The 23,337-nt window shown below is 47.5% G+C and overlaps 1 protein-coding gene and 1 pseudogene across 1 annotated transcript; one reads left to right on the top strand and one right to left on the bottom strand.

Annotated features, from left to right (window-relative positions):
* Positions 1 to 2,142: 2,142 nt before the first annotated feature.
* Positions 2,143 to 2,496, bottom strand: LOC121464007 (annotated as a pseudogene).
* Positions 2,497 to 4,346: 1,850 nt separating this feature from the next.
* Positions 4,347 to 17,612, top strand: LOC121463906 (folate receptor alpha). The gene is made up of 5 exons (XM_041676465.1): positions 4,347 to 4,406; positions 11,027 to 11,181; positions 16,391 to 16,579; positions 16,715 to 16,850; positions 17,235 to 17,612. The coding sequence occupies exons 2-5, from the start codon at positions 11,035 to 11,037 to the stop codon at positions 17,513 to 17,515; spliced, it is 753 nt and encodes a 250-aa protein (XP_041532399.1). The 5' UTR covers positions 4,347 to 4,406; positions 11,027 to 11,034; the 3' UTR covers positions 17,516 to 17,612.
* The last annotated feature ends 5,725 nt before the right edge of the window (positions 17,613 to 23,337 follow it).

Raw genomic sequence — 23,337 nt, 5'->3', positions numbered from 1 at the left:
TGAAGCAGGGCGGGAGACAGGGACATTTTGTCATGGATGCTCAGGGCTTGGGTTCTGAATGGGAGGAGCTGGGAAGTTAGGAATGTAGGCATTCATCCTGTCAGCACAGACTAGTCTTTTGGCAGGAAGGTACGGGAGGGAGTGCCATGCAACAGTCTAGTAGGGCAGGTATACCCAAGAGTCAACAAGGCTTCCAACAGCAAGGTGGGCGTGGAGAGCTGGCTCAGAGGTTAAGAGCAGGGACTGCTCTTCCAGAAGTCCTGAGTTCAATTCCCAGCAACCCACAACTCTCTGTAATGAGATCTGGCTCCCTCTTCTGGCCCACAGGGTTACATGCAGACAGAATGAGGTATAGATACAAAATAAATCCATCTTTTTTTAAGTTGCTAGTTTCTATTTTATATTGTAAAATTAAAGTGGAAAAGATTCCTTTTTATTGACATTGTGTAAAAGAATTGATTTTATTATGATAGCTGGTAGAGGAGGAAGTTCTAAGAAATGCAGGCAGGAGAGGGGTCAAAGAAACAGCAAGGAGTCTGTATCCCAGGATGCTGTTCCAGGATTCCTGGCTGAAGGACATCAGCCTTGCAGACAGAATCCAGCGTGTCCACAGCTGAGGATGGGTGGTGTGAAAAGCATGTGTATGGGCTGACACTCAGAAAAGCTCAAGATCCTCTCCCCCTGCCATCTGGAGGCCTCTCTTACTCCATGGTCCTTAGTAAGGGGGTGGGAAACGGCAATAACCTTCCGTTATTACTGCCTGGTCACAAGGCTGGGCAGGAAGAAAGGTTGGTGGTCAGTTTTGTGGCTAGTAAGCTGCTAGGTCAGGGAGATACTCCCTGGACTGGTTTCTCCCTAGTGGTCAAATAATCCTAGAGCTTACGCTCCAGGTGGATACAACACCTCAAGATCCAGGGCAGTATTTGTTAAGAAAAATCCTCTCCGCCAGCGCACAGAAATCCAATCATGCCAAATCCAACTGAGTTAAAATGAGCCCCTACCTGTTTATAGGCTCCCCAGACCCCTACCTGAAACTTCTGCCCAGGAGCTGGGCTGCCCTTCCCTTGGCCACTCTTCACTATGTAATCCAGTAACTTTGACTACCCGGGTTCTTTGCTCCTTTGGTCTCCTCATTCCCTCTTTTTTTAATATATATTATATATATATATATATTATATTTATTTATTTATTTTACAATGTTCTGTCTGTATGCCTACAGGCCAGAAGAGGGCGCCACCATGTGGTTGCTGGGAATTGAACTCAGGACCTTTGGAAGGGCAGGCAATGCTCTTAACCACTGAGCCATCTCTACAGCCCGGTCTCCAGCCCGGTTCTTCCCCTCTTCCCTCTCTCTTCTCCACTCCACACTGGTCCAGCTCAAGGTCACGTTCGTTCTGGGTCCCTCTGGCTACCCTCTCCCTCAAGCGTACCATGACCCTTCTCTACCACACCTAGGAGCAACCACGCCCTTTTTATTTCTTTTGTTTTGAGACAAAGTGATTCTGTGTAGCCCTAGCTATCCTGAAACTCACCACGTTGACCAGGCAGGCCTTGAACTCAGAGATCTGCTTGCCTCTGCCTCCCAAGTAATGGAATTAAAGGCGCACATGCCCCCCAAATATTTCTTTTTTGTTCAGGGAGGACTCTGAGGCTTATGGAAGGTAGGTGTAATGATTCAGCCACACAGCATGGCTGACACTTCCGGGTTCTAGGACCAGGCACGGGGCAAGCCCTCAGCCAGAAGTGCCTAGTGGCCCCGGGGGATCTTTTTTTCTTTTTTCTTTTTTTTGGCTTTTCGAGACAGGGTTCCTTTGTAAAGGACCCTGCGTGCCCCGTGTGGCATGGTTGCATCACCCACATCTGATGCAACTGCGTGAGCCTTTGCGCTCCTGTGTGAGCTCTGTCATCTGCGGATGATATAGTCCCGTCATCTCCCTGTTGCCTGCGCTAGGCAGCCCTTAAAAGCTGGACGCACCATCTTCAAGCTCTCTCTGCACACTGATCCCCAGGCCTGTACAACCTCTCCCCACCAATAAACTCCTAAGCGGGTTTGTTCCGTGTTCTGCGTTTCCTTTTCACTTGCGCCAGGTAATTTTATTATTTATTTATTTACTTACTTATTTTATTAAAAAAGCCACACGTTTATTTCGCTTTCTGACTCTGTGCTTGTGCCTTCAACACTTTCACAACAATTTTCTGCTCCTCAATAAGGAAAGCCCGCTTGATCCTGTCACGGACATACTTGGCACACATGGAGCCACCATAGGCCCGGCTGACATGTTTCTTCATCTTAGACAATCTCATGAGGACTTTCGGTCTCACAGCACGAACCCCTCGGAGTCGGCCCGGGCACACACCGCATGCTGATTTAGGTGCTTTTCCAACCTTCTTGGTGTAAAGGTAAACAATCCTGTTGCCAGGGGTTCAAGCCAGCCTAGTTTTGTTGGAGGCTGTGTTGTAGGAGAGTCTACTACGGTATGTCAAACGCTGGACCATCCTGAGTGCCTCTAAGGACCGTCCCCGGAAGAGAAAAAAAAAGGCGCCAGGTAATTTTAGTAGGGGTTCACACTGTTATGGTTTTCTGTCTCTTTAAGAGACAAGCCACGCCCACTCCCTCCCCCATCCGCTGAGGCAGGCTGATCTTCAGCTTCTGCCCTGAGCACGCTCTCTTTTCCATCTTCCTTTCGGAGAGGCAATTTCGCTTCTGCCTCTCTCCCCACTTCTCTGCTTCCCCCTTCTCTGTCACTTTCTCTTTTCTCTCTCTCCCTCTCTCTCTGTCCCCCCTATACCCTTCCTCCTCCATAACCCCCTGAGTAAATAGTCAACGTCACCCTGCAAGTTGTGTCTATCCATGTCTCCTGCCCGCCTGCCATGTGTCTCCCTGCCTGGGACCAGCCACTGCTCGGGGACCGGCAGCCATCTCTGCCTGGGACTGGCTGCCTGTCACCACATGGCCCACCACCACCGCTATGGGACCAACAGACGTCTCTGCCTACGACTGGCTGCTCGCAGGGCCCGCTGTCTGCCGCCACGTGGCCCGCTACCACTATTTGGGACCTACAGCATTTCTGCTGCCGCGGGGATCTTGCAGCATTTTTAAAAAAAAGAATATTACACACAGGCCCTGAGCTCAGTCTTCAACTCAAATCCTCCCTAGAGCGGTTACTTATTCAGAAGCTCAGGACAGCCCCAGAGGACAAACTTCATAAAGGGCAGTTAATAATCAGCCCCCAGGTTAGAGGCATCTGCTCAGGTCCTTCAGCTTCAGGTATTGATAGGTACCTGGCTCTCCCGAAGGCTCTAGAGGTCCTCAACCTATTGTGATCTTCAAGGGACATTCCTGGGGTGTCACAGGATTCAGGTACACTTCTGAGGCCATGAAGAAGGCTGCCAGACAAGAGGCCTCCAGGAAGCTGGTCTCTTAAGCTGATTTTTCACCAGAGGCCAAATTTCCTCCTTTCCTTCCTCCTCGTCCTCTTTCTCCTCCTTCCCTTTTTCTTTCTCCCGGTATTCACCAAGGTACTGGCCTCTATTTTCTTACCTAAAGTTCTGTTGAGAGCTACAGGCTGGCATCTCCCAGCCTTCTCTGGGGCCACACACACGGGTACCTGATCAACAGTCTGTTTTCTCCTGCTCAGATCTCCTCACTCCCTTTTCCAAAGGCAGCACCACCCTGGGCTCCTGAGTGGGGGACCAACGTGGAGGATTCTGTTTGGGCTGCAGAGGGAGGGGTTAAAAGAGCTCAAATCCTGAAAGGACAACAAAGACCATAATAGGAGTGGGAGGTGAGTGAGGATAGAAGGGAAGGGGCCTGGGCTTTCAAACCACTGAGGCTCCACGAGACGGTTTTGTGAGTGGAAGTGGAGGATGATTGGTTTGATGAGGTTCGGGGAACTAGTAGCTCGTGGAAGTTGGAAGCCTGTGTCTTGTGATGATCCTGCCCTTGGCTCTGATGTGGTTCTCTGGGTCTCATTCAGTTCATCTGTAGAACAGAACACAGATGGTGGAAGTGGATGTGGCCATCTTTAAGGGTTCAAGCCACAAAGGTTTAGTTTTTGGTTTTAGGACTGAGTGACTTCACAGGCTTTTTGTTTGCAGCGCTTGGGGGTTGAACTCAGGGCCTCACGCAGGCGAGACAAGCCCTTGCCATACGCCCTCAGAACCAAACCAGGGCTATCCATGCCAACTCTCCAGAGGCCTGACTGGTGCTGCTCACGTGCAATAATTAACAACTGAATGGCCTTCGCCCAGCCTCAGCCTCCATTCCTGGGCTTCATTCCCACTGCCTGCTCCACAGCCCCGTCTCCTAGGCCACTAAACCTCAGCAGTCTCCAGGAACGAAAGCACGGAAAGCCTAGAGCAGAGCGGAAGCCTGAACCAGTCCTGAGAGCTGCTTCCGTTCCCAGGTATTCCGATTGTCTTCTCTTTAGGGACCACATACCCTAAGGTACCCCCGGCCTATGTTAAAGAGTTTGCTGAACTGGAAAGGCGTCCTGTATGCCTGAAGTCCAGAGAATCCAGAGGTGGACACTGAGGCCCAGATCAGAGCATGACCAGTGTTTGTCTTTTAACTGGAACTTAAGGCTCCTGCCCTTCAGCCAAGTGCTGAGTTCTTAGCTCCCAGTCCGGGGCCCCTAAGTGTTGCATGGGGCGGTTACGGCAGGGGCGAGGTCACAGGTGGACTAATCAGAAGTGTGACTTGAAAAAGATGAGCTTGCGGAAAGCAAGGCCCAGCGGGGGAAAGAAAAAAGGGACCATTGGCTGGAAAAGATCCAAGGAGGTGGGGCTGGGGGGGGACTCAGCAGGAACTTGGGACATTTTAGCAATTTGGAGCTTTTAGCAGGGGGAGGGGTTTGGGGAAGGGTCAGACTTGGGTGGGTAATCCTTGCTGTTGGACTTGCCCCTCAGCCAGGTTCAGTTGGTCGCACATATATGAAACTGGCCATTGTGATTTTTTTCTTCTACGTTTCCTATTGTGATCCTTTGCGTCTGCTTTCCGCATGGTCAAGCAGGAGGTGGAGAGAGGTCTGGGCTGGGCCCAGCTCTCCGAGCTTTAGTCTGTGCTCCCAGCAGGCAGGGCTGTTTGACCCCGCAGGAGCTGAAGACAACACGCCTGGTGCTCCAGCAGGACTGATTTCCCTGGCCTGGGCTTGGAGATCAGAGTAAGTCGATCAACAGAGGCATAGCTGGGGCCTGGAGAGAGTGACTTCAGAGAGAGAATGATTGTGATAAACCATTGGGATAAACTGGGCTGAGGCAAGGAGATTAAAAGTTCTAGGGCTGGGCGGTAGAACGAGCTCACGATCAGCCTGGAGATTTACTAAGAGCGAGTCACGTTTCAGTGGCCGCACCTTTAAACCCAGCAGAGGCAGGTGGGTCCCTGTTTGAGGGCAGCTTGGCCTAGAGTGAGGTTCAGATAGCCAGGGTTGTTATAGAGAGAAACCTTGTCATGAAAAACCAGAAAGAAAAAAAATTCAAAACACAAAGTTAGTTTAACAGTAGCTTAGGAGGCAGCGATCTGGTGCAGAGTAACGTTTTGTGAAGAAGAAAGAGAAGAATGCTGGAGGGGCCTCCAAGTGCAGGCTTACCCCAGCCTTGCTAAGCCATCTGACGAGACTCCCGTCAGGACACCCAAGTTTTGGGGACTTTTTGTTTGTTTGTTTGATTTTTTTGTTGGGATCTCACCATCCCAGGCTGGCCTCAAATTTGGTATGTAATTCAAAATGACTTTGAATTTTTGATCCTCTTGCCCCTAAATTCTGAGGATCTACTACCAACTGAGCTGTTTCCAGTCCGAGGACACCAAGGTCATTTCTGTTTTTCCCGAGACAAGGAGTATTTCTCTGTATACCCTGGCTGTCCTGGATCTAGTTCTGTAAACACGCTGAGATTTACTTGCCTCTACCGAGATTAATGGTTGTGCCCAGCACACCCGGTGGGCACCATGTTCTAAGGGAAATAGGATAATATGGAGACAAGATACAGCTGGAGATGGAAAAGCCATAAGCTGAGGACATGACCGCTCCAAGGCGCTGGTGAGGGGAAGGCTGGAGACATGATTTCTCTGTGTAACAGTCCTGGCTGTCCTGGAACTCACTGTAGACCAGGCTGGCTTCGAAATCACTTGAGATCCGCCTGCCTCTGCTTCCCGAGTGCTAGAATTAAAGGCTGAGCCACCACTGCCGGCTGAGGGGAAGGTTCATTGTAGCTATGAGGGAGAGTACAGCCAGAGGAGTCCAGAGAAAGGAAGCAGTAGATTGAGTATGGCTGACTGGACTGGGCGAGAGGAGAGAGCAGGAGAGCAAGGCAGGGACAAGAGGGAAGGGGATCGAGAGAGGAAGACAGAAAACAGCTGAAACACCAGAAATGACCATAAGGGAATGAGAAGGGGGAGGGATGCTCAAGAGCTAGAGAGTTAGGGTGGGGGCTGGGTAAGCAGAGCTACCACCCGCTGGTAGCGCTCCCGCTGCTCCTGCCCAGCCTGGAGGTCAGCGGGTTTTGGTATGTTAATAGGCACTGCGGACAGCCTTTTGGCCTGAATTTCTTTTGTACTTGACAGGAAATACATTTACTTTTATCATCTCTTGAATGAGACAGACTTGGAGGGAGGTGGAGAGGGTTTGTGGGAAATAAATTTGGAATATTTTAGCAATGTGCAGCATTTTGAGGGGGGCGTGGACAAGTACAGACAGTCCCTTCCGAAAATCCAGTGCCTAAAGTCAGAAGATAGTAAGGTGGAAGCCATGACCCCAGCTCTGTGGGAGGGGCCAGCCCCAGCTCTGTGGGAGGAGGCTCCGAAGCCTCCAGGATCTAGGCTGTCCAGCTGACTGGGAACTCCCCCAGATCACGGAGTCTCTGGGAAGGGCCTGTTGAGATAATCTGAAAAGAAGAAAGGTGAGAAAGATCCTAGGCGGGGCTGCACTTGCTTATAGTTCCACCTCTGTAGGAGGTTATTCCTTGGGATTTCTTTTCTGTGGTCCTGGCTGTCCTGAACTCACTTTATATAGACCAGGCTGTTCTACAGGCCTGCCTCTGCCTCCTGAGCGCTGCATTAAGGGCAAGAACTACCACTGTTTGGTTTGAGTTTGGGATTTCAAGGCTAGTCTGGGCCTCTAAACAAACAACAAACAAAATTCCACAAATCTTCAGTTTATCTGCAGCTTCTTAAGGTTTTTATCTTAATTGATTAATTTATTCTTCTGACCTCAGTTTTTGGTGGTGGGTCAGTCCAAACCACGGTGGGTTCCCCTCTGTCTTCTCTGCTCAGTCCTTTTCCCCCTGTTTTGTTTTTTGAGAGAGGGTCTCACTGTGTTATCCTTGGCTGTTCAGGAGCTCACAGAGATCTTCCTCCCTAGTGCTGGGATCGGTCTGTACCACCAAACTAAATTACTTTATTTTAAAGCTTTTATACAAAGTCATTTGGCATCAAAATCCTACTTGCCAGTCTTGTTGGTTTAAGGCACACATCTTGTGAGTTCAAGGCCAGCCTGGTCTACTTAGCAAGTTCCAGACCAACCAGGGATTCCTAGTGAGACCGTGACTAAAACCCAAAACAAAACAGAGTTCTCTGAGTTACTTTACTGGGGCTAGAGTGCTTGCTTTATCTGAAAGGCTCCCGCTCCCAAGCCTGACAACCTGAGCTCAATCCCTCAGTTCCTTACGGTAGAAGGAAGGCATTGTGGACTGACCCTGGGTGATAAAAGACACCTTGCAGACTGAGCTTGAGAGAGGAGTTTGAGATTAATTAAGGGAGGGAGAGACTGGGGGTGGGGTCAGAAGAGGAGAGGCCTACGCCGGGAGGCAGAGCTTGTCTCCTAAAGGACCTTTGCATTGCACACAGTGGGACTGCTTGCCACAGCCACACCTTCACACACTTGATGAAGTAAGAACGTAAGAACGTGTGTATACCCAAAACAAACTAGATAAATAATTGTAAAAAAAAAAAATTAAAGCTGGGTGGTGGTGGCGCACGCCTTTAATCCCAGCACTTGGGAGGCAGAGGTGGGCCATCTCTGTGAGTTGGAGACCAGCCTGGTCTACAAGAGCTAGTTCCAGGACAGGCTCCAAAAACCACAGAGAAACCCTGTCTCAAAAAAAAAAAAAAAAAATTTAAAGAGGACAGGAGAGATGGCTCAAAGGTTGAGAGCATCTGCTGCCCTTCCAGAGGACCTGAGTTGAATTCCCAACAACCACATGGTGGCTCACAACCATCTGTAATGAGATCTGGTGCCCTCTTCTGGCCTGCAGGCATACATGCAGACAGAACATTGTATACATAATAAATAAATAAATAAATCTTTAAAAAAAATAAATTAGAGAAGAAAAAAATTGACCTAAAAAAAAGGGGGTGGGGGTAGCCGAGTGGTAGCACACACCTTCAATCCCAGCATTCAGGCAGATCTTTGTGAGTTCGAGGCCTTCTTGGTCTACAAGAGCTATATCCAGGACAGCCAGGGCTATTACACAGAGAAACCTTGGCTTTTATTTATTTCTTCTTATAACACAGATTGGTGGATGTAACATGAACATCATATCACTTTTATTAATTCTAAAACCATGTGTTTATGTATAGCAATGCAATTTATATATTTAATAAGACTATGATTGACCAGGCAGTGGTGGCGCATGCCTTTAATCCCAGCACTTGGGAGGCAGAGGCAGGCAGATCTCTGTGAGTTTGAGACCAGCCTGGTCTACAAGAGCTAGTTCCAGGACAGGCTCCAAAGCTACAGAGAAACCCTGTCTCAAAAAACCAAGAAAAAAAGAAGGCTATGATTGATATAATTAATGTAAAAAAAGAGAGATAATTAATGTAGTTTAAAACAGAATTTGTTAATCCCCACTGGGTGAGAATAAGACCACTGCCACAATTTTTGAACCAAATTTGGAGCAAACTTTATTAAATTATGATCAGCCCGATGGACACTGTCCAGATTCATACCCAGAGTATGGCCCTGAATCACATTAGATAGGGTCTTTATTTATTTTTTATTTATTTATTTATTTATTTTTTGGTTTTTCGAGACAGGGTTTCTCTGTGGTTTTGGAGCCTGTCCTGGAACTAGCTATTGTAGACCAGGCTGGTCTCGAACTCACAAGAGATCCTCCTGCCTCTGCCTCCCTAGTGCTGGGATTAAATGCGTGCGCCACCACCGCCTGGCTTAGATAGGGTCTTAAAAAGGCAAGACCCCCCAAGGCTATGTACTGCTGCCTTTGACCAGTTAGGGGCCAGCATACGTCCTGAAGTAACTTCCAGTCTAAGTGCATCGCTCCCTGTGTGGTGACTGGGCAGCCAGACTTGTCCTACTTAAACTACACAGCTACTCCTCAACTCCAAAAGTTATCTGTCCTTGGGTAAGTGGGGCTTACAGGGTAGAGGTAGTTTGTTTTATAGATCCCTTAAACACGATAATTTAAGTTTAAAATTGAGGGAAGGAGAGACAGTTCATACATTAAGATAGTGTTATGACCGAGTTAATTACTCCCCCCCACAAAGAAACTTCTTGGAACTGGATTCCAATGCAAAGCACAAGAGGGTTTTTAATATACAGACTTGAGCGAGTATGGACCATACCACCACACCAATGCCCGTGAGGGAAGAGCAGCTCTGAGCCAGGCATGGGGAGTTCATGTCCTGTGTTTAGGATTGGGTAAGGAGGGCATAGGGTAAGGTAGTTTCTGAAGCCATGGGTCAGTTTTGGGTGTGAAACACTACCAAAGAGCCGTTCTTAACAGACAAGGTATCTGCAAGGACAGCGTGCCTCCTAGGAACATCTATCTGGACCTCATTAAACTTTATGGCCCTGTTTCCTAGCTCCTAATTGGCTATTTCTAAGGTATCCATTTAAATTCTGCTATCACAGCAATTTCTGGAGCTGAGATTGGCCCCCACTCGTTATGTAGCTTAAGATGAAGCCCTTCTTTAAAATGGAGTTTGCAAAGTCAGGGCCTCACAATAGCACTGGCTGATCTTTCCAGAGGACCCACGTGAGATTCACATGGTGGCTCATAACCATCTCTAACCCCATCCCAGGGGATCTTATGTCCTTTTCTGCCCACTGCACCTCTGCATGCATGCTGTGATGAACATACATGCAGCCAAAGCACTCATACACATAAAAATAAATTATTTCTATTTATTGTGTTTTTTAAAGACGGGGTTTCTTAGTAGCTTTGGAGCCTGTCCTGGAACTAGCTCTTGTAGACCAGGCTGGACTCACAGAGTGCTGGGATTAAAGGCATGTGTCACCACTGCCCGGCAAAATAAAAAAAAAAAAATTAAAAATATTTTTTAGAGTGGGTCAATGTGACAAATGCTTTTGGTGACTTTGTTGTATCTAGATACTCTGCATGTGGGCAGTGGAATTAAAGAAAGGCCAGCGCTCGCAGTCACTGCTTCAGTGAAATAACACATTCTGGATTCTTCGATAATGCAAAAGTGGTTCTCGCTCCTTCGGTGTACAGTTGAGTTCACAGATATCTGGGAGTGAGGGAGAGTATAATGAAGCTGAAGATAGGGAAAAAATTAGCTTTCTATCCTCCTTCAGGACTTACCTTCTTCTGGCTACCTCTTGTCTCACCATCTAGGTTTTGTTTTATTTTGGTTTTTGTGGATTTTCAAAACAGAGTTTCTCTGTGTAGCCCTGGCTGTCCTGGAGCTAGCTCTGTAGACCAGGCTAGCCCCCATCTCCCAAGCACTGGGTTTAAAGGTGTACAACACCACCTCCCTGCAGCCTGCATCACTTTTTATCAAATCTTAGAAAATTTCAGCTCCGAAACATTTGCCTCCAAGGACTTCAAGTATGGGAGTGGGAGGACTCTAATGGTTTTTGCAAATAGCCATCTCTTGTTTCTGCATTGCCTTGTTTGAGTCTCACTGAAATCGAAAAGGCCCAGGCAAGTGACTGTCTCCAGGGCGTCGGGGAAGACTGAGAGGAGGAGGTGACACACTGTCCATGAGAGCAGGTACCGCCCACTGGAGCTGAGCACACTCGTGGAGGTGCTCTGACCATAGCTCTCCCCGCAGGGTCTGCCATGGCTCACCTGATGACAACACAGTTGCTGCTCCTGCTGATCTGGGTGCCCGAGTGTGCCCGGGCCAGAACTGAGCTGCTCAATGTTTGCATGGATGCCAAGCACCACAAAGAGAAACCAGGCCCCGAGGACAATTTACACAACCAGGTAGGACCAGGGGTGAGGCCTGGCGTGACATGGGGCTGGTCAGGAGAGGGAGGTGTTTAGCCCCGGTCTATGGTAGAGGAGAGCTCTGCTCTCTGGAACGTGGATGACTTTAACTGTACATATTGGCTGTCAATCGGCACTGTAATACTAGTCGCTCATCTTGGGAGCTTGCATAAACAAGGAAGTCAGCTCAGGGAGAAGTTTGGGAAATGAACAGGCAGATCATTGTGGTAGTTTTAAGTGTAGGTTGAGGAAGATTCCTCTGGGGTCTCAGGGAAGAGGCTGTGCGCTGCTAATAGTTGCTCTTTTCGGTCATAGCTATGAGACTGGTTGATAAGCAACTGGAGTCGGGCATCTAGAAAACATCTGGACTAGCCCTCGCCCATGCTGGGCTGTGCTGTAACAGATGTTTGCCATAATCCATTTATTATCCAAAACCACCTGAACATTTAGTACAGTAAGTACAATGCAGCTGTAAAGTAAAACAACAGAAGGTCAGCTCTAGGGGTGTCTGAGACAGGAGGACAGTCCGACCCTGACACTTTGCAATCAGGACCGTGTCTCAAAAAAAGCCAAAACTAAGGACCAGAGAGCTGACTTTTACAGAATACCTATCATCCCCATAGTGGTTAACAACCATCCATAACTCTAGTTCCAGGGGTGAAGGGCCCTCTTCTGAATCTGCAGGCTCCAGGCATGCAGAGGTCACATGTAAAGCACCTAAAGTAAATAACATTGATAAATGAATAAACAAATACATAGGCTGGGATGTAGCTTAGTTGATAAAATACCTGCATAGCATTCTAAATAGAATCCCTAGCACTACATAAAACCAGCTGTAAACTGAGCGGTGGTGAAGCATGCCTTTAATCCCAGCACTCAGAGGCATAGGTCGGCAGATCTGTGTATTCTAGGCCAGCCTGGTCTACAGACTGAGTTCCAAGACAGCCAGGGCTACACAGAGAAACCCCGTCTAAAAAAGAGAAGGAAATAAACCAAAAAACTGCTTGTATTGGTAACTATAATCTGGAGGGGTAGAGGCAGGGCAATCAGAAGTTGAAGGTTATCCTCAGCTACATAGCGAGTTCATTGTCAACCTGGAATACATGAAACCCCATCAAGAAAGAAAGGGAAAAAGACAGAGAAAGAAAAACAATTTTGGGCGGGGTGGGGTGTAGCAATGACAGGGTTTTACCATGTAATTATGGCTGGCCTGAAACTCAGTTCTGCCTACCTCCTGAGTCCTGGGAGTGAAGGTGAGAGCTACCACACCAGAGAGACATTGTAAAAAGCAACAGGAAAGCAATGTGCACTGCTTCCTTCAACATATAAATGGACGTCTTGACTCTGTGATGAGAGCGTCACAGTTCTATTCCTTCAACATATAAATGGACATCTTGACTCTGTGATGACAGTGTCACACTTCTATTCTTTTTATGGGTATTTTGTGTGTATGTCTGTGCACCAAGTGCAGTTCCTGCAAAGGCCAGAAGGTAGCATTGGATTCTCCATAACTGGAGTTACAGATGGTTGTATCGGCTTCCATGTGGGTGCTGGGAGCCAACCCAGGTCCTCTGCAAGAACAGCAATGCTCTTAACTGCTGAGCCCTATTTCATGCTTTTTGTTTTTTAATAACATTTTAAAATTTATTCTTTGAGAATTTCATACATGCATTTTGATCCTATCTGACAACCTCCCTTTTGTTCTCCCACTATTTTGTTGTTGTTGTTGTTGGGTTTTTGGTTTTTGAGACAGGCTTTCTCTGTTTATCCCTGGCTGTCCTGGAACTCACTCTGTAGACACCACCATTGCCTGGCTCCTTTTCTTTTCTTTCTTTCTTTTTTTCTTTCTTTTTCTTTTTTTTTTTAAGATTTATTCATTTATTAAGTTTACAGTATTCTGTCTGCATGTATGCCCACAGGCCAGAAGAGGGCACCAGATCTTACTACAGATGGTTGTGAGCCATGTGGTTGCTGGGAATTGAACTCACAACCTCTGGAAGAGCAGTCAATGCTCTTAAGGGCTGAGCCATCTCTCCAGCCCCCTCCTTTTCTTTATAATAATGTTGCTGCCCATATACATAGAGCGTGAGGTCATTCACTGGCTCATGGTCAACCTACCATGGACCACGCTCTTAAAACCGAATGTTCCCTGGGAGCCACCACTGTCAGTAGCTCCTCAGCAAGGGATGAGAAGGCTCCTCTGGCCTTCCCTATCCATGCTGGTGCTGGTATCTTGTGTGTTGTGTTGTGTTTTGTCTGTGAGACAGAATCTCACACGTAGCCTCCACTGGCCTGGTACTCAACATGTAGACCAGGCTGGATTCTGAGCGCTGAAATTAAAGGTGGTCCCCTCTACACCTGGTGCCGCTATTTTGAATCACTGTTGCTAGTTTAGACTGCCGCAGAGGCTACCTTGAGCAGTAACTTACTAACTTATTCAACCTTTACTTTTTTCTTTTTCTTAATTTATTTTTGTCACTTGGAAGGCAGAAGCAGATGGATCTCTGAGTTTGAGGTCAGTCTGGTCTACATGGCAAGTTCTATACAGTGAGACCCTCTCTCAGAATAAGAAAGCCTTGTTTTTATTCACACCTAGGTGTCCGTGGGAACAAACACTACAGGTCATGAGTGCTGCTGGAGACCAGAGCAAGGCCTGAGAGTCTCTGCAGCTGGGGTCGCAGACGGGTTTTCTTAGGATGTGGTGTTGGGCAGAAGACTCTTGACTGCTGAGTCATCTCTAACTTTTAATTTTTTTTTTTTAAACTAGGCCTTTAATTCTAGTACTGTGAGGGGTAGAGGAGGGCAGAGCTCTGAGAGTTCAAATCAGCATGATCTACATAGCAAGCTCCAGGGCTTCATAGAGAGAGGCCTTTCTCAAAAATAAACGAAATGAACAAAACAACAACAAAATTGTTTTGAATGTGTTTTTTAAAACTTTGCATTGGGCGATGGTGGTACTCACCTTAAATCCTAGCACTTGGGAGGCAGAGGCAGATAGATCTCTGTGAGTTCCAGGACAGCCATGGCTATTACACCGGGAAGAAAAAAAAATCTGTGGGTTTTTTTTTTTTGTTTGTTTGTTTGTTTTTCAGAGTGGCAAAATTTGCCAGGCAGTGGTGGCACACGCCTTTAATTTCAGCACTCAGGAGGCAGGCAGATCTCTGTGACTTCGAGGCCAGCCGGGTCTCCACAGTGAGATCCAGCTAGCCTTGTTACACAGAGAAACCCTGACTCAAAAAACATACCCAAACAAAACAAAACAAAAAGATTGGCAAAATTTATGTTAAACAAAAGCAAAAGATCTGAATAATGAGTGTTGGTCCTGAACGGGGAACATGGCTGGAGTGAGTGAAGTCGTTTCCTGTGTAGTGATGCAAATAAAAATAGTGTAGACCTTAGACTAGAGACGCCCTGTCTTGAAAAGCAAACAAACAAATCTTTAAAAAAAAAAAAAAAAGCAAAATAAAAAACAAAAACCTTTGGGTACTAAGTTTTCAAGGCCGAAGTGTCTTTTTCCCTTGCCGACCAGTTTACGTCAGGTAAATCCTCCAGGTTTCTGTCATTTCCTTCAGCGAGGTCTAACCTGACCATCTGGCGGCACAGCAAGTCCAAATGCCTTTATATTGCCTTTATTTATTTTCCTGAAGCAGTTGGCATGTTGTTGCTTTTTTTTTTTTTTTATCATTTTATCCCTTATCTCCTCCTGGCTTAGCTTGGATAGGGGGATAGGGGCTTATAACGAAGTCAAGTGAACTAAAACCTGGGTGTGATGCCTGCCAGCCTTGGAATGTTAGACCCCTCTGTGAGTACTGGGTTAGCCTGGTCAGTCTGGGAGTGTTAGACCCGACTGTGAGTGCTGGGTTAGTCCGGTCAGTCTGGGAGTGTTAGCCTGGTCAGTCTGGGAGTGTTAGAGTGTTAGACCCGTCTGTGGGTGCTGGGTTAGCCCGGTCAGTCTGGGAGTGTTAGCCTGGTCAGTCTGGGAGTGTTAGACCCGTCTGGGAGTGCTAGGTTAGCCTGGTGTTTATGGTGAATTCAACTCACCAGGGTTACATGGCGAGAACCTGGCTTAAAAAATAAAGGCTGGATGTAGAGAAAGCTGGGTGTAGCAGCTGTAATCACCACTTGAGAGGTAGCTGTGAGAAATAAAAGCGTTCAAAGTCGTTCTTGGACTCTGAGGCTTTGTCTCAGAAGAACAGGCCTAGGGAGAGGGTACTTGGCTTTCAAACAGGAGGACCTGAGCTTAATCCCTAGAATTAAGTAAAAATGCCAAGCAGGAGGCAGAAGCAATGTGGTTATAGCTCCCGCACGAGAAGATGCAGACAAGTGAGTCCTCGTGCTTAACAGCAATTAATAGAGCTTAACTTGTGATTTCCAGGCCTCCAAGGAGGTAGATAGACTGCCTGAGGTTGTCTTCTGACCTCTGCACATGCACACAGAAGCACGTGTGCATAGGAAAAGAAAACTGAAAGAAACAATAAATGTTAATTAATGATTTTTTTATTTTTTGAGACAGGGTTTCTCTGTTATAGCTCTGCTGTCCTGGAATTGACACTGTAGAACAGGCAGGCCTTGAACCTGCCTCTATCTGATCTAACTGCCTCTGGCTCCTGAAAGTTGGACTAAGGGTATGCCCTACCACACCCAGTGTGAATTGGTGAATTTTTAAAATTTTTATTTTATGTGTGTTTGCTTGCACGTATGCATGTATATGCATCATCTTTGTGTCTGGTGCCCAGGAAGGCCAGAAGAGGGCATCAGATCCCTTAAAATAAACAACCATGTACCCACAGGGAAACTAAACCCTAGTGTTCTACAAGGGCAGAAAGTGTTCTCCAGGTCTCGGGAGTTAATGACTTTTGTAAAGATTGTACCTCTTGGGCTTCTTTGGTCAGTCAGGGCTCAACAGCAAGTTTCCCTGAATGATTGACTAGGCAACCAAGGAGTTACCAAGGGCTGGGCTGGGTGGTGGTACTGTCTTTAATCCCAACATTTGGAAGGCAGGGGCAGGCAGATCTCTGTGAGTTGTGAGTTCGACTCCAGCCTGGTCTACACAGTGAGTTCCAGGACAGCCAGGGCTGTTACACAAGAGAAACCCTGTCTCGAAAAACCAAAAACAAACAAACAAACAAAAAACCGTGCAAGGCTGCATGTGGAATATTCTGCCTGTGCTGGTCATGGACTTAGCCCTGTATCTCCCGCCATACAGTGCAGTCCCTGGAAGAAGAATTCCTGCTGCACTGCAAACACAAGCCGGGAAGCTCACAGGGACATTTCCTACCTGTACCGATTCAACTGGGACCACTGTGGAAAGATGCCATCGAAATGCAAACGACACTTTATCCAAGACACCTGCCTCTATGAGTGTTCTCCTAACTTGGGACCGTGGACCCAGCAGGTATGAGTGTCTCCCCAAGCCAACAGGGCAGCTGCGCTCTCTAAATATCTCTACAGGGTCTGCCTCCCACACCAGGTCTACTCAGGCTGCAGTTCTGAGGCTCCTGAGCTCAAAACCTTCCTCATCGTCTCGCAGGTGGACCAGAGCTGGCGCAAAGAACGAATCCTTGATGTCCCCCTGTGCAGAGACGACTGTCAGCAATGGTGGGAGGACTGCCGTGCCTCTCTCACCTGCAAGAGCAACTGGCACAAGGGGTGGAACTGGACCTCCGGTAAGGAGTAGTGGGCGGGAGGGTGGGGGCTGGACCTCGGGTAAGGAGTTTGTGGGTGTGGGCAGGAGGGTGGGGGCTGGACCTCGGGTAAGGAGTATGTGGGCGGGAGGGTGAGGGGCTGCACCTCCGGTAAGGAGTAGTGGACGGGAGGGGAGGGGCTGGACCTCTGGCAAGGAGTACGTGGGCGTGGGCGGGAGGTGGGGGCTGTGCCTCGGGTAAGGAGTACTTGGGCAGGAGAGGTGGGGGCTGGACCATGGTTAAGGAGTATGTGGGCAGGAGGGATGGGGCTGGGCAACTCCTGTGTGAAGATCTGGGGTTCTGACGCTGGCACAACCAGAGATAATTCTAGGCACGGTGGCTAAAAGTCTTCCATGATTTCTCTAGGGTCTAACCAGTGCCCTGTGGGGGCGTCTTGCCAACCCTTCACCTTCTATTTCCCTACACCTGCTGCTCTGTGTGAGGAAATCTGGAGCCACTCCTACAAACTCAGCAACTACAGCCGAGGGAGCGGCCGCTGCATCCAGATGTGGTTCGACCCAGCCCAAGGCAACCCTAACGAGGAGGTGGCAAGGTTCTATGCTGAGGCTATGGGTGGAGCTGAGCTTCACAGGGCCTGGCCACTAGTGTGCAGCCTGTCCTTAATACTGCTCTGGGTGTTCAGCTGAGTCCATTCCTCTTCTGATGCCTGGGGAGCTCCCTGCCTGGCTTAGCCTCTCACCTCCTAGCCTTCTTTGTGGTGGGACCTCAGACAGCCTGCTTAAATAAACCAGACATTCAAAATCTGTCTTAAATTATTTGGGTATGAATTTGAATATAATTATTTTGCCTCCTCCTTCCCACTGATTGAAGTTGTTTAAATTTGGTTAGTTCCCTGTTCTGACATTTTCTGTGGGCTACTCAGACAGACTTCATTTTCCTAAGCCGTGCCATGTTCCTAGTTCTTGACTTCATTTTCCATATGAACCCTAATTTATATCCAAGCCCAGGATTTTGCCTCATTTATTTATTTATTGTTTTTTGAGACAGGGTTTCTCTGTATAGCTGTCTGTCTTGGAACTTGCTTCGTAGACCAGACTGACCCACAACTCACAGAGATCCACCTGATTCCCAAGTGCTGGGAGTAAAGGTGTGTGCCAATACATTGGCTAAGGATTTTGCCATTTTAAATCGAACCCCAGCAGGACTAACCACTCAGTGATGTCCTCATCTCTCTAATCAAAGAGCAGGAAATGAGAGGGTCTGGCAGGTTCTACACTTGATCTTAGCCGAAGGTCCAGAGGTGATCCCAGCTTGTCTTATGAATCTGTGGGGAGAAGGAAAGAAGAGAGCCGTACCCTTCTTACTGTCTTAGATTTTATTTTGAGACAGGGTCTCACGTAGCCCAAGTTAGCCTTGAATTCATCTTGAGCTACAGATCCTCCTGTCTCTATAAGTATTGGGATTACAAGTACCACACCTGAGCACCTAAGCTAGGCAATGCCAGCACACGCCTTTAATTCCAGCACTTGGGGCTGAAGAGATGGCTCAGTGGTTAAGAGTACTGACTGCTCTTCCAGAGGACCTGGGTTCAATTCCCAGCACCCACATGGCAGTTCGCAACTGTCTGAAGATCCAGTTCCAGGGGATCTGACACCTTCACACCAGTGCACATAAAAAAAGTTAAATAAACCATAAAAATATTTAAAAATAAATAAATAAATCCCAGCACTTGGGAGGCAGAGGCAGGTGAAATTGCTTGATATACAGGGTGAGTTCCAGGACAGTTAGGGCTGTTACAGAGAAAACCTGTCTCCAAGAACAAAACAGATATATACCACACTGGACTTCGAAATTTTAAAGTTTGTTTCTCATTTATTATTAGTGTGTACTATGTGTGTATATGGTGTGTGTGTGTCCCCATCCTTGCTAGGGTGCTCATGTGAGAAGAGTTACAAGAACCTCTGGATGCTGAGAAATGAACACAGGTCCTCTGGAAGAGCAACCGGAGCTCTAAACTGCTGAGTCACCTTCCAGCCTTGTCTGTGGAGGTTTGAAGGAGAATGGCCCTCTTAGGTTCACATAGATGAATCCTCAGCACCCAGGAGTGGAACTCTTTGATAGGACTGGGAGGTGTGGCCTTGCTGGAGGAAGTATGTGCTCCTGGGGGTGGGCTTTGAGGTTTCAAAAGCCCATGTTAGGCCCAGTTCTCTTTTTCTTGGTCTGTGGATCAGGATGTGGCTCTCAGCTCCAGCACCATGTCTGCCTGCCCCCATGTTCCCTGCCATGATGATAATGGACTGACCCTCTGAAACTGTAAGCAAGTTTCCCTTATAAGAGTTGCCTTAGAGCCGGACAGTGGTGGCGCACGCCTTTAATCCCAGCACTTGGGAGGCAGAGGCAGGCGGATCTCTGTGAGTTCGAAACCAGCCTGGTCTACAAGAGCTAGTTCCAGGACAGGCTCCAAAACCACAGAGAAACCCTGTCTTGAAAAACCAAAAAAAAAAAAAAAAGAGTTGCCTTAGTCAGGGTGTCTCTTCACAGCAATAGAACAGTGACTAAGACATTAGCATCTCCATGAATCTGGAGTTCATCAGCAGTGAACTCCCAGGCTCCACCTGTCCCCACTCCCCAGGAGAGACTACAGGCGCCAACTCAGCAGTCTAGCAGGAATGTGTGCATGCAAGCCCTTTGAGACCAGAAGAGCACACTAGCTCTCCTGGTCCGGAGTTAGAGCAGCAAGTGCTCTTAATGACTAATGCAGATTCTCCATCTCTTACGCTAACATTCCTAATATTCTAATAATCCAGAAGTTTAATACAACATTTATTTCTTGATTAAGCTATTGTGTTGACTGTGGATTTTTAGGGAGCTCGTGCTAGTTAACTGGGATCCCAGGGTGACAGATAAAGGTGTCCTATGGTAGGGGAGTTGGTCCTATCTTATCACACAGTGCACGAGATGAGACAAGAGCTTGAATTCTGGAGAAGCCCTTCATACCTCCGCCACCTACCAGTTCTTTTATTGCCAAATGAGGTCATGACCAAGCCCAAAATCCAGGAATTCTAGAAAATATCATAATCCTACTAAGTTCCAGAAGGAACAGACCTTACCTCACTTCTGGAATGGTCTCCCTGACAAAATCCCCGAGGAGACAACTTAAGGGAAGACTGTGTGTCACTCTCTGTTTCAGGGAGTTCCATTGTTTCTGGGTTTCTGTTAAGGCAGAGAATAAGGGTGGTGGGACCACGTGGTAGAGGAAGCTGATCACTAATCTTGGTGGCCACAAACAGCAAGTGACTTCAGGGCACACTGGTGGCCCACTCCCAGCTAAGTCCCCTCCTCCTTTCCACTGCCTCCCAAGAAAGACATTGGGTTATTTGTTTTGTAGCTTGTTTATTTCGAGATAGAGTCTCACTCTGTAGTTTTGGCTGCCCTAAAATTCACATGTAACCCAGGTTGGCCTTGAACTCATGACAACCTTCCGTCCAACTTGCCATATGATGAATCTATCAATGGATGAATTCATTTTTAGGTCAGAGCCGTCGTGGTCTAATCCTTTCTCAGTATAACTTCTAACAGAGGTCCAAGATTTCGACATGATATTTTTTAAACCAATTTTTATCTACTTGAGAAAAGATCTTACTAAATAGTCCTAGCTGATCTCCTTTGTTGGCCAGGCTAGTCTCAAATTTACCGAGATCTGCCTGCCTGACTCCTAGGTGCTGGGATTAGAAGTGTGCATCACCACCACCCGGCTGTTAGTCTGGTTTTTTATGTGTGTATATATGAATGCATAAATTTATATGAGCGCAGGGGGCCAGAAGAAAGGTCAGGTGCCTGGAACTGGAGTAAGAGCCCCATTGTGACCTGGCATGTTGGGTGTGGTACTAGGAACCAAACCCCGGTCCTCTGGCTGTGTTCAGCCAATGAACTGTCTGCTGAGCTCCAACTTCTCATTGCGATCCCACTGCAAAGGGGTAGCTCTGAGACCTGCACAAATGACTCTATCAACACGAAAAGCTCTTATAAGAAGACTAATATGGGGAGGCAGAGGGAGCCTAATCTTTGAGTTCGAAGCCAGCTGGTCCATGCAATAAGTTCCAGGGCTGTTATAGTAAGATCTTGTCCCCAAAAATGAGAAAGAGGCCCCCTGGGGGAGGCTTGGGGTGGGGGAGGGTGGCAGTTGAGACCACTACGGTGCGGTGGAAACAGTCCAGGAAGAACTCTGTTCCCAGAGCAGGCTCTAGACAAATCCAGTTGGGACATTTATGGGAGTTGCCTACTGACCAAGGACTTTAAAAGAGAATGTTTATTCCAGCTGACACAAGTATAGCCTGCTAAATTGAGGGTTACAGACCAGAGCCGGGGGCAGGGTGGAGAAGACTATATTGTATGACTGACCAAAAAATATATATGTGTGTGTGTGTGTGTGTGTGTGTGTGTGTGCGTGTGTGTGAAGTACATTACCCAAAATAACAGGATCTTAACCACAATCACATCTCCCTCAGTTGTTGGGTCCCTAGAGGACAGGCCTTCGCATCCCCACTTGATCTGTTTTGCACTCTTGATGTTAGTTAAAAACAGGAACAATCTGTTGTTTTCAGCAATGTTTCTTTTTTTTTTAAATATTTATTTATTTATTTATTATGTATACAGTATTCTTTCTGCATGTATGCCTGAAGGCCAGAAGAGGGCACCAGATCTCATTTCAGATGGTTGTGAGCCACCATGTGGTTGCTGGGAATTGAACTCAGGACCTTTGGAAGAGCAGGCAATGCTCTTAACCACTGAGCCATCTCTCCAGCCCCCTCAGCAATGTTTCTAAGGATGTTTATCCCTAAGCCATTGAGTTATGGTGAGGAGCTTCCTGCTATCTCTGATTTGGCCTCCCCTCCCTGCTGTGAGAAAGTGGAATAAAAGGCTTGTCTGCAGAACCTGAAGTTGTGTTGCATGTTAATCCCAACTTCCCTCACTCAGAAGGATGACAGTTGCCGTGCTGGTGCGGCAAAGTGGAGGTTTCCACCAAGATCTGAGAAAGAAGGGATAGCGGACCGGGTCGTCCTAGGCCGGTAAGGACGGATTGGGGTAAAATGGGATCCACAAGCAGTAAGAGAGACCTGATATGTCAGATAGCTAAATTGTTAGAGAAACAAGGATCCGCGGTCAAAGAGAGAACTATAGAAGATTTTTTAAAAGAATATAGCCGCAGCAAGCCCATGGTTTTTGACAGGTGGAGGTTTGAACATTTCCGATTGGAAACAGGTAAAAACAGATTTGCAGAAATGGCTGCAAAAGGAGGATGCAGATAGCGTCCCTGTATCATCTACCTTTTCGCTCTGGCGCCTGGTTCGCGATGTCCTACTTACTGATAAAGTGAAAGTGAGACCGGAGGTCGCGGCTGAAGAGATACTTGTAGAAATACAGGAGGAAGAGACTCGCCGGTCCATAGGATCAGCAGAGTCACATAGGGAGCAAAAGGAAATGTCAGAGGTGCCAGGGGGAACTTTGGAATCTGGTGCGGGACTAAGGCTAGCACCAAAGTCTGCCCACTTTCGGACGCAAAACCAGATAGCAATAACCTCCGAGTCAGAAAAATGGGGAAGGCAGCCTCATCTCTAGTGCAGAGAATAGTTTATCTGATGAGGAAGCACAGCTAATGCAGGAAATTAAGGTACTTCGGAAAAGGCTGAAGCGCTGTAAGGCAAAGGATTCCTTATGTGTGCCGTCCGCCCCATTTGCTTTTAATGAGGATTGGGGAAGGAGGGAGTCCCCTTGGGGACTGACAGATGACAGGGAGGCTGAAGAGGGCTCAGGAAGAAGAGGAGGTGTCTGTTTTCGGCCCCGGCACACAGTTGCTCCCGTTATAGAGGTACCTGATCCTAATAATCCAGGACAGGTACTGAGACAACATGTGGCCTTGAGCTTTAAGGAGATGAAGCAATTGAAAGAGGCCGAGGCGGTATAGGGCTCTCAGGCCCCATTTACTCTTGCCATGGTAGAGTCTTTTGCGGCATTGAATCTTACACCTAGTGATTGGCAGCAGCTATGACGTGCAGTATTACAGGGAGGAGATTACTTATTGTGGAGGGGAGAATATCAAGAAAATTGCTTACAAACGGCTAGGTTAAATGCTCAAGTGGGACAGGCACAGCACAATCTAGACATGCTAACTGGAGCAGGAGCTTATGCTGACTTGGCCAATCAAATTGTGTTCAATCCTGCCGTAAATCTCCAAATAAGGCCGCGGGGGATCAGCTGTCAAAAGTTTTACAAGGGCCTTCAGAACCATTTCAGGACTATGTGGATAGGATATTGCAGTTGGCAGGGAGATTATTTGGTGATGTGACCACAGCTATGCCCATAGTTAAGCAGCTGGCATTTGAAAATTCTAATAAATATTGTAAGGAAGCTTTGAGGCCACATAAGGCAAGAAGCTTAAACAAATACATTCGAATCTGCCGAGATATTGATGGGCACTTTATTCAGGGCCAGGTGATTGCCGCTGCCA

This window comes from Microtus oregoni, unplaced genomic scaffold (genome assembly GCF_018167655.1).
Source record: "Microtus oregoni isolate MIOR12 unplaced genomic scaffold, Mior012 000027F_ref0000203, whole genome shotgun sequence".
Classification (NCBI taxonomy): Eukaryota; Metazoa; Chordata; class Mammalia; order Rodentia; family Cricetidae; genus Microtus; species Microtus oregoni.
The sequence above is the reverse complement of the archived record's forward strand: the minus strand, read 5'-3'. Positions and strand labels throughout refer to the sequence as shown.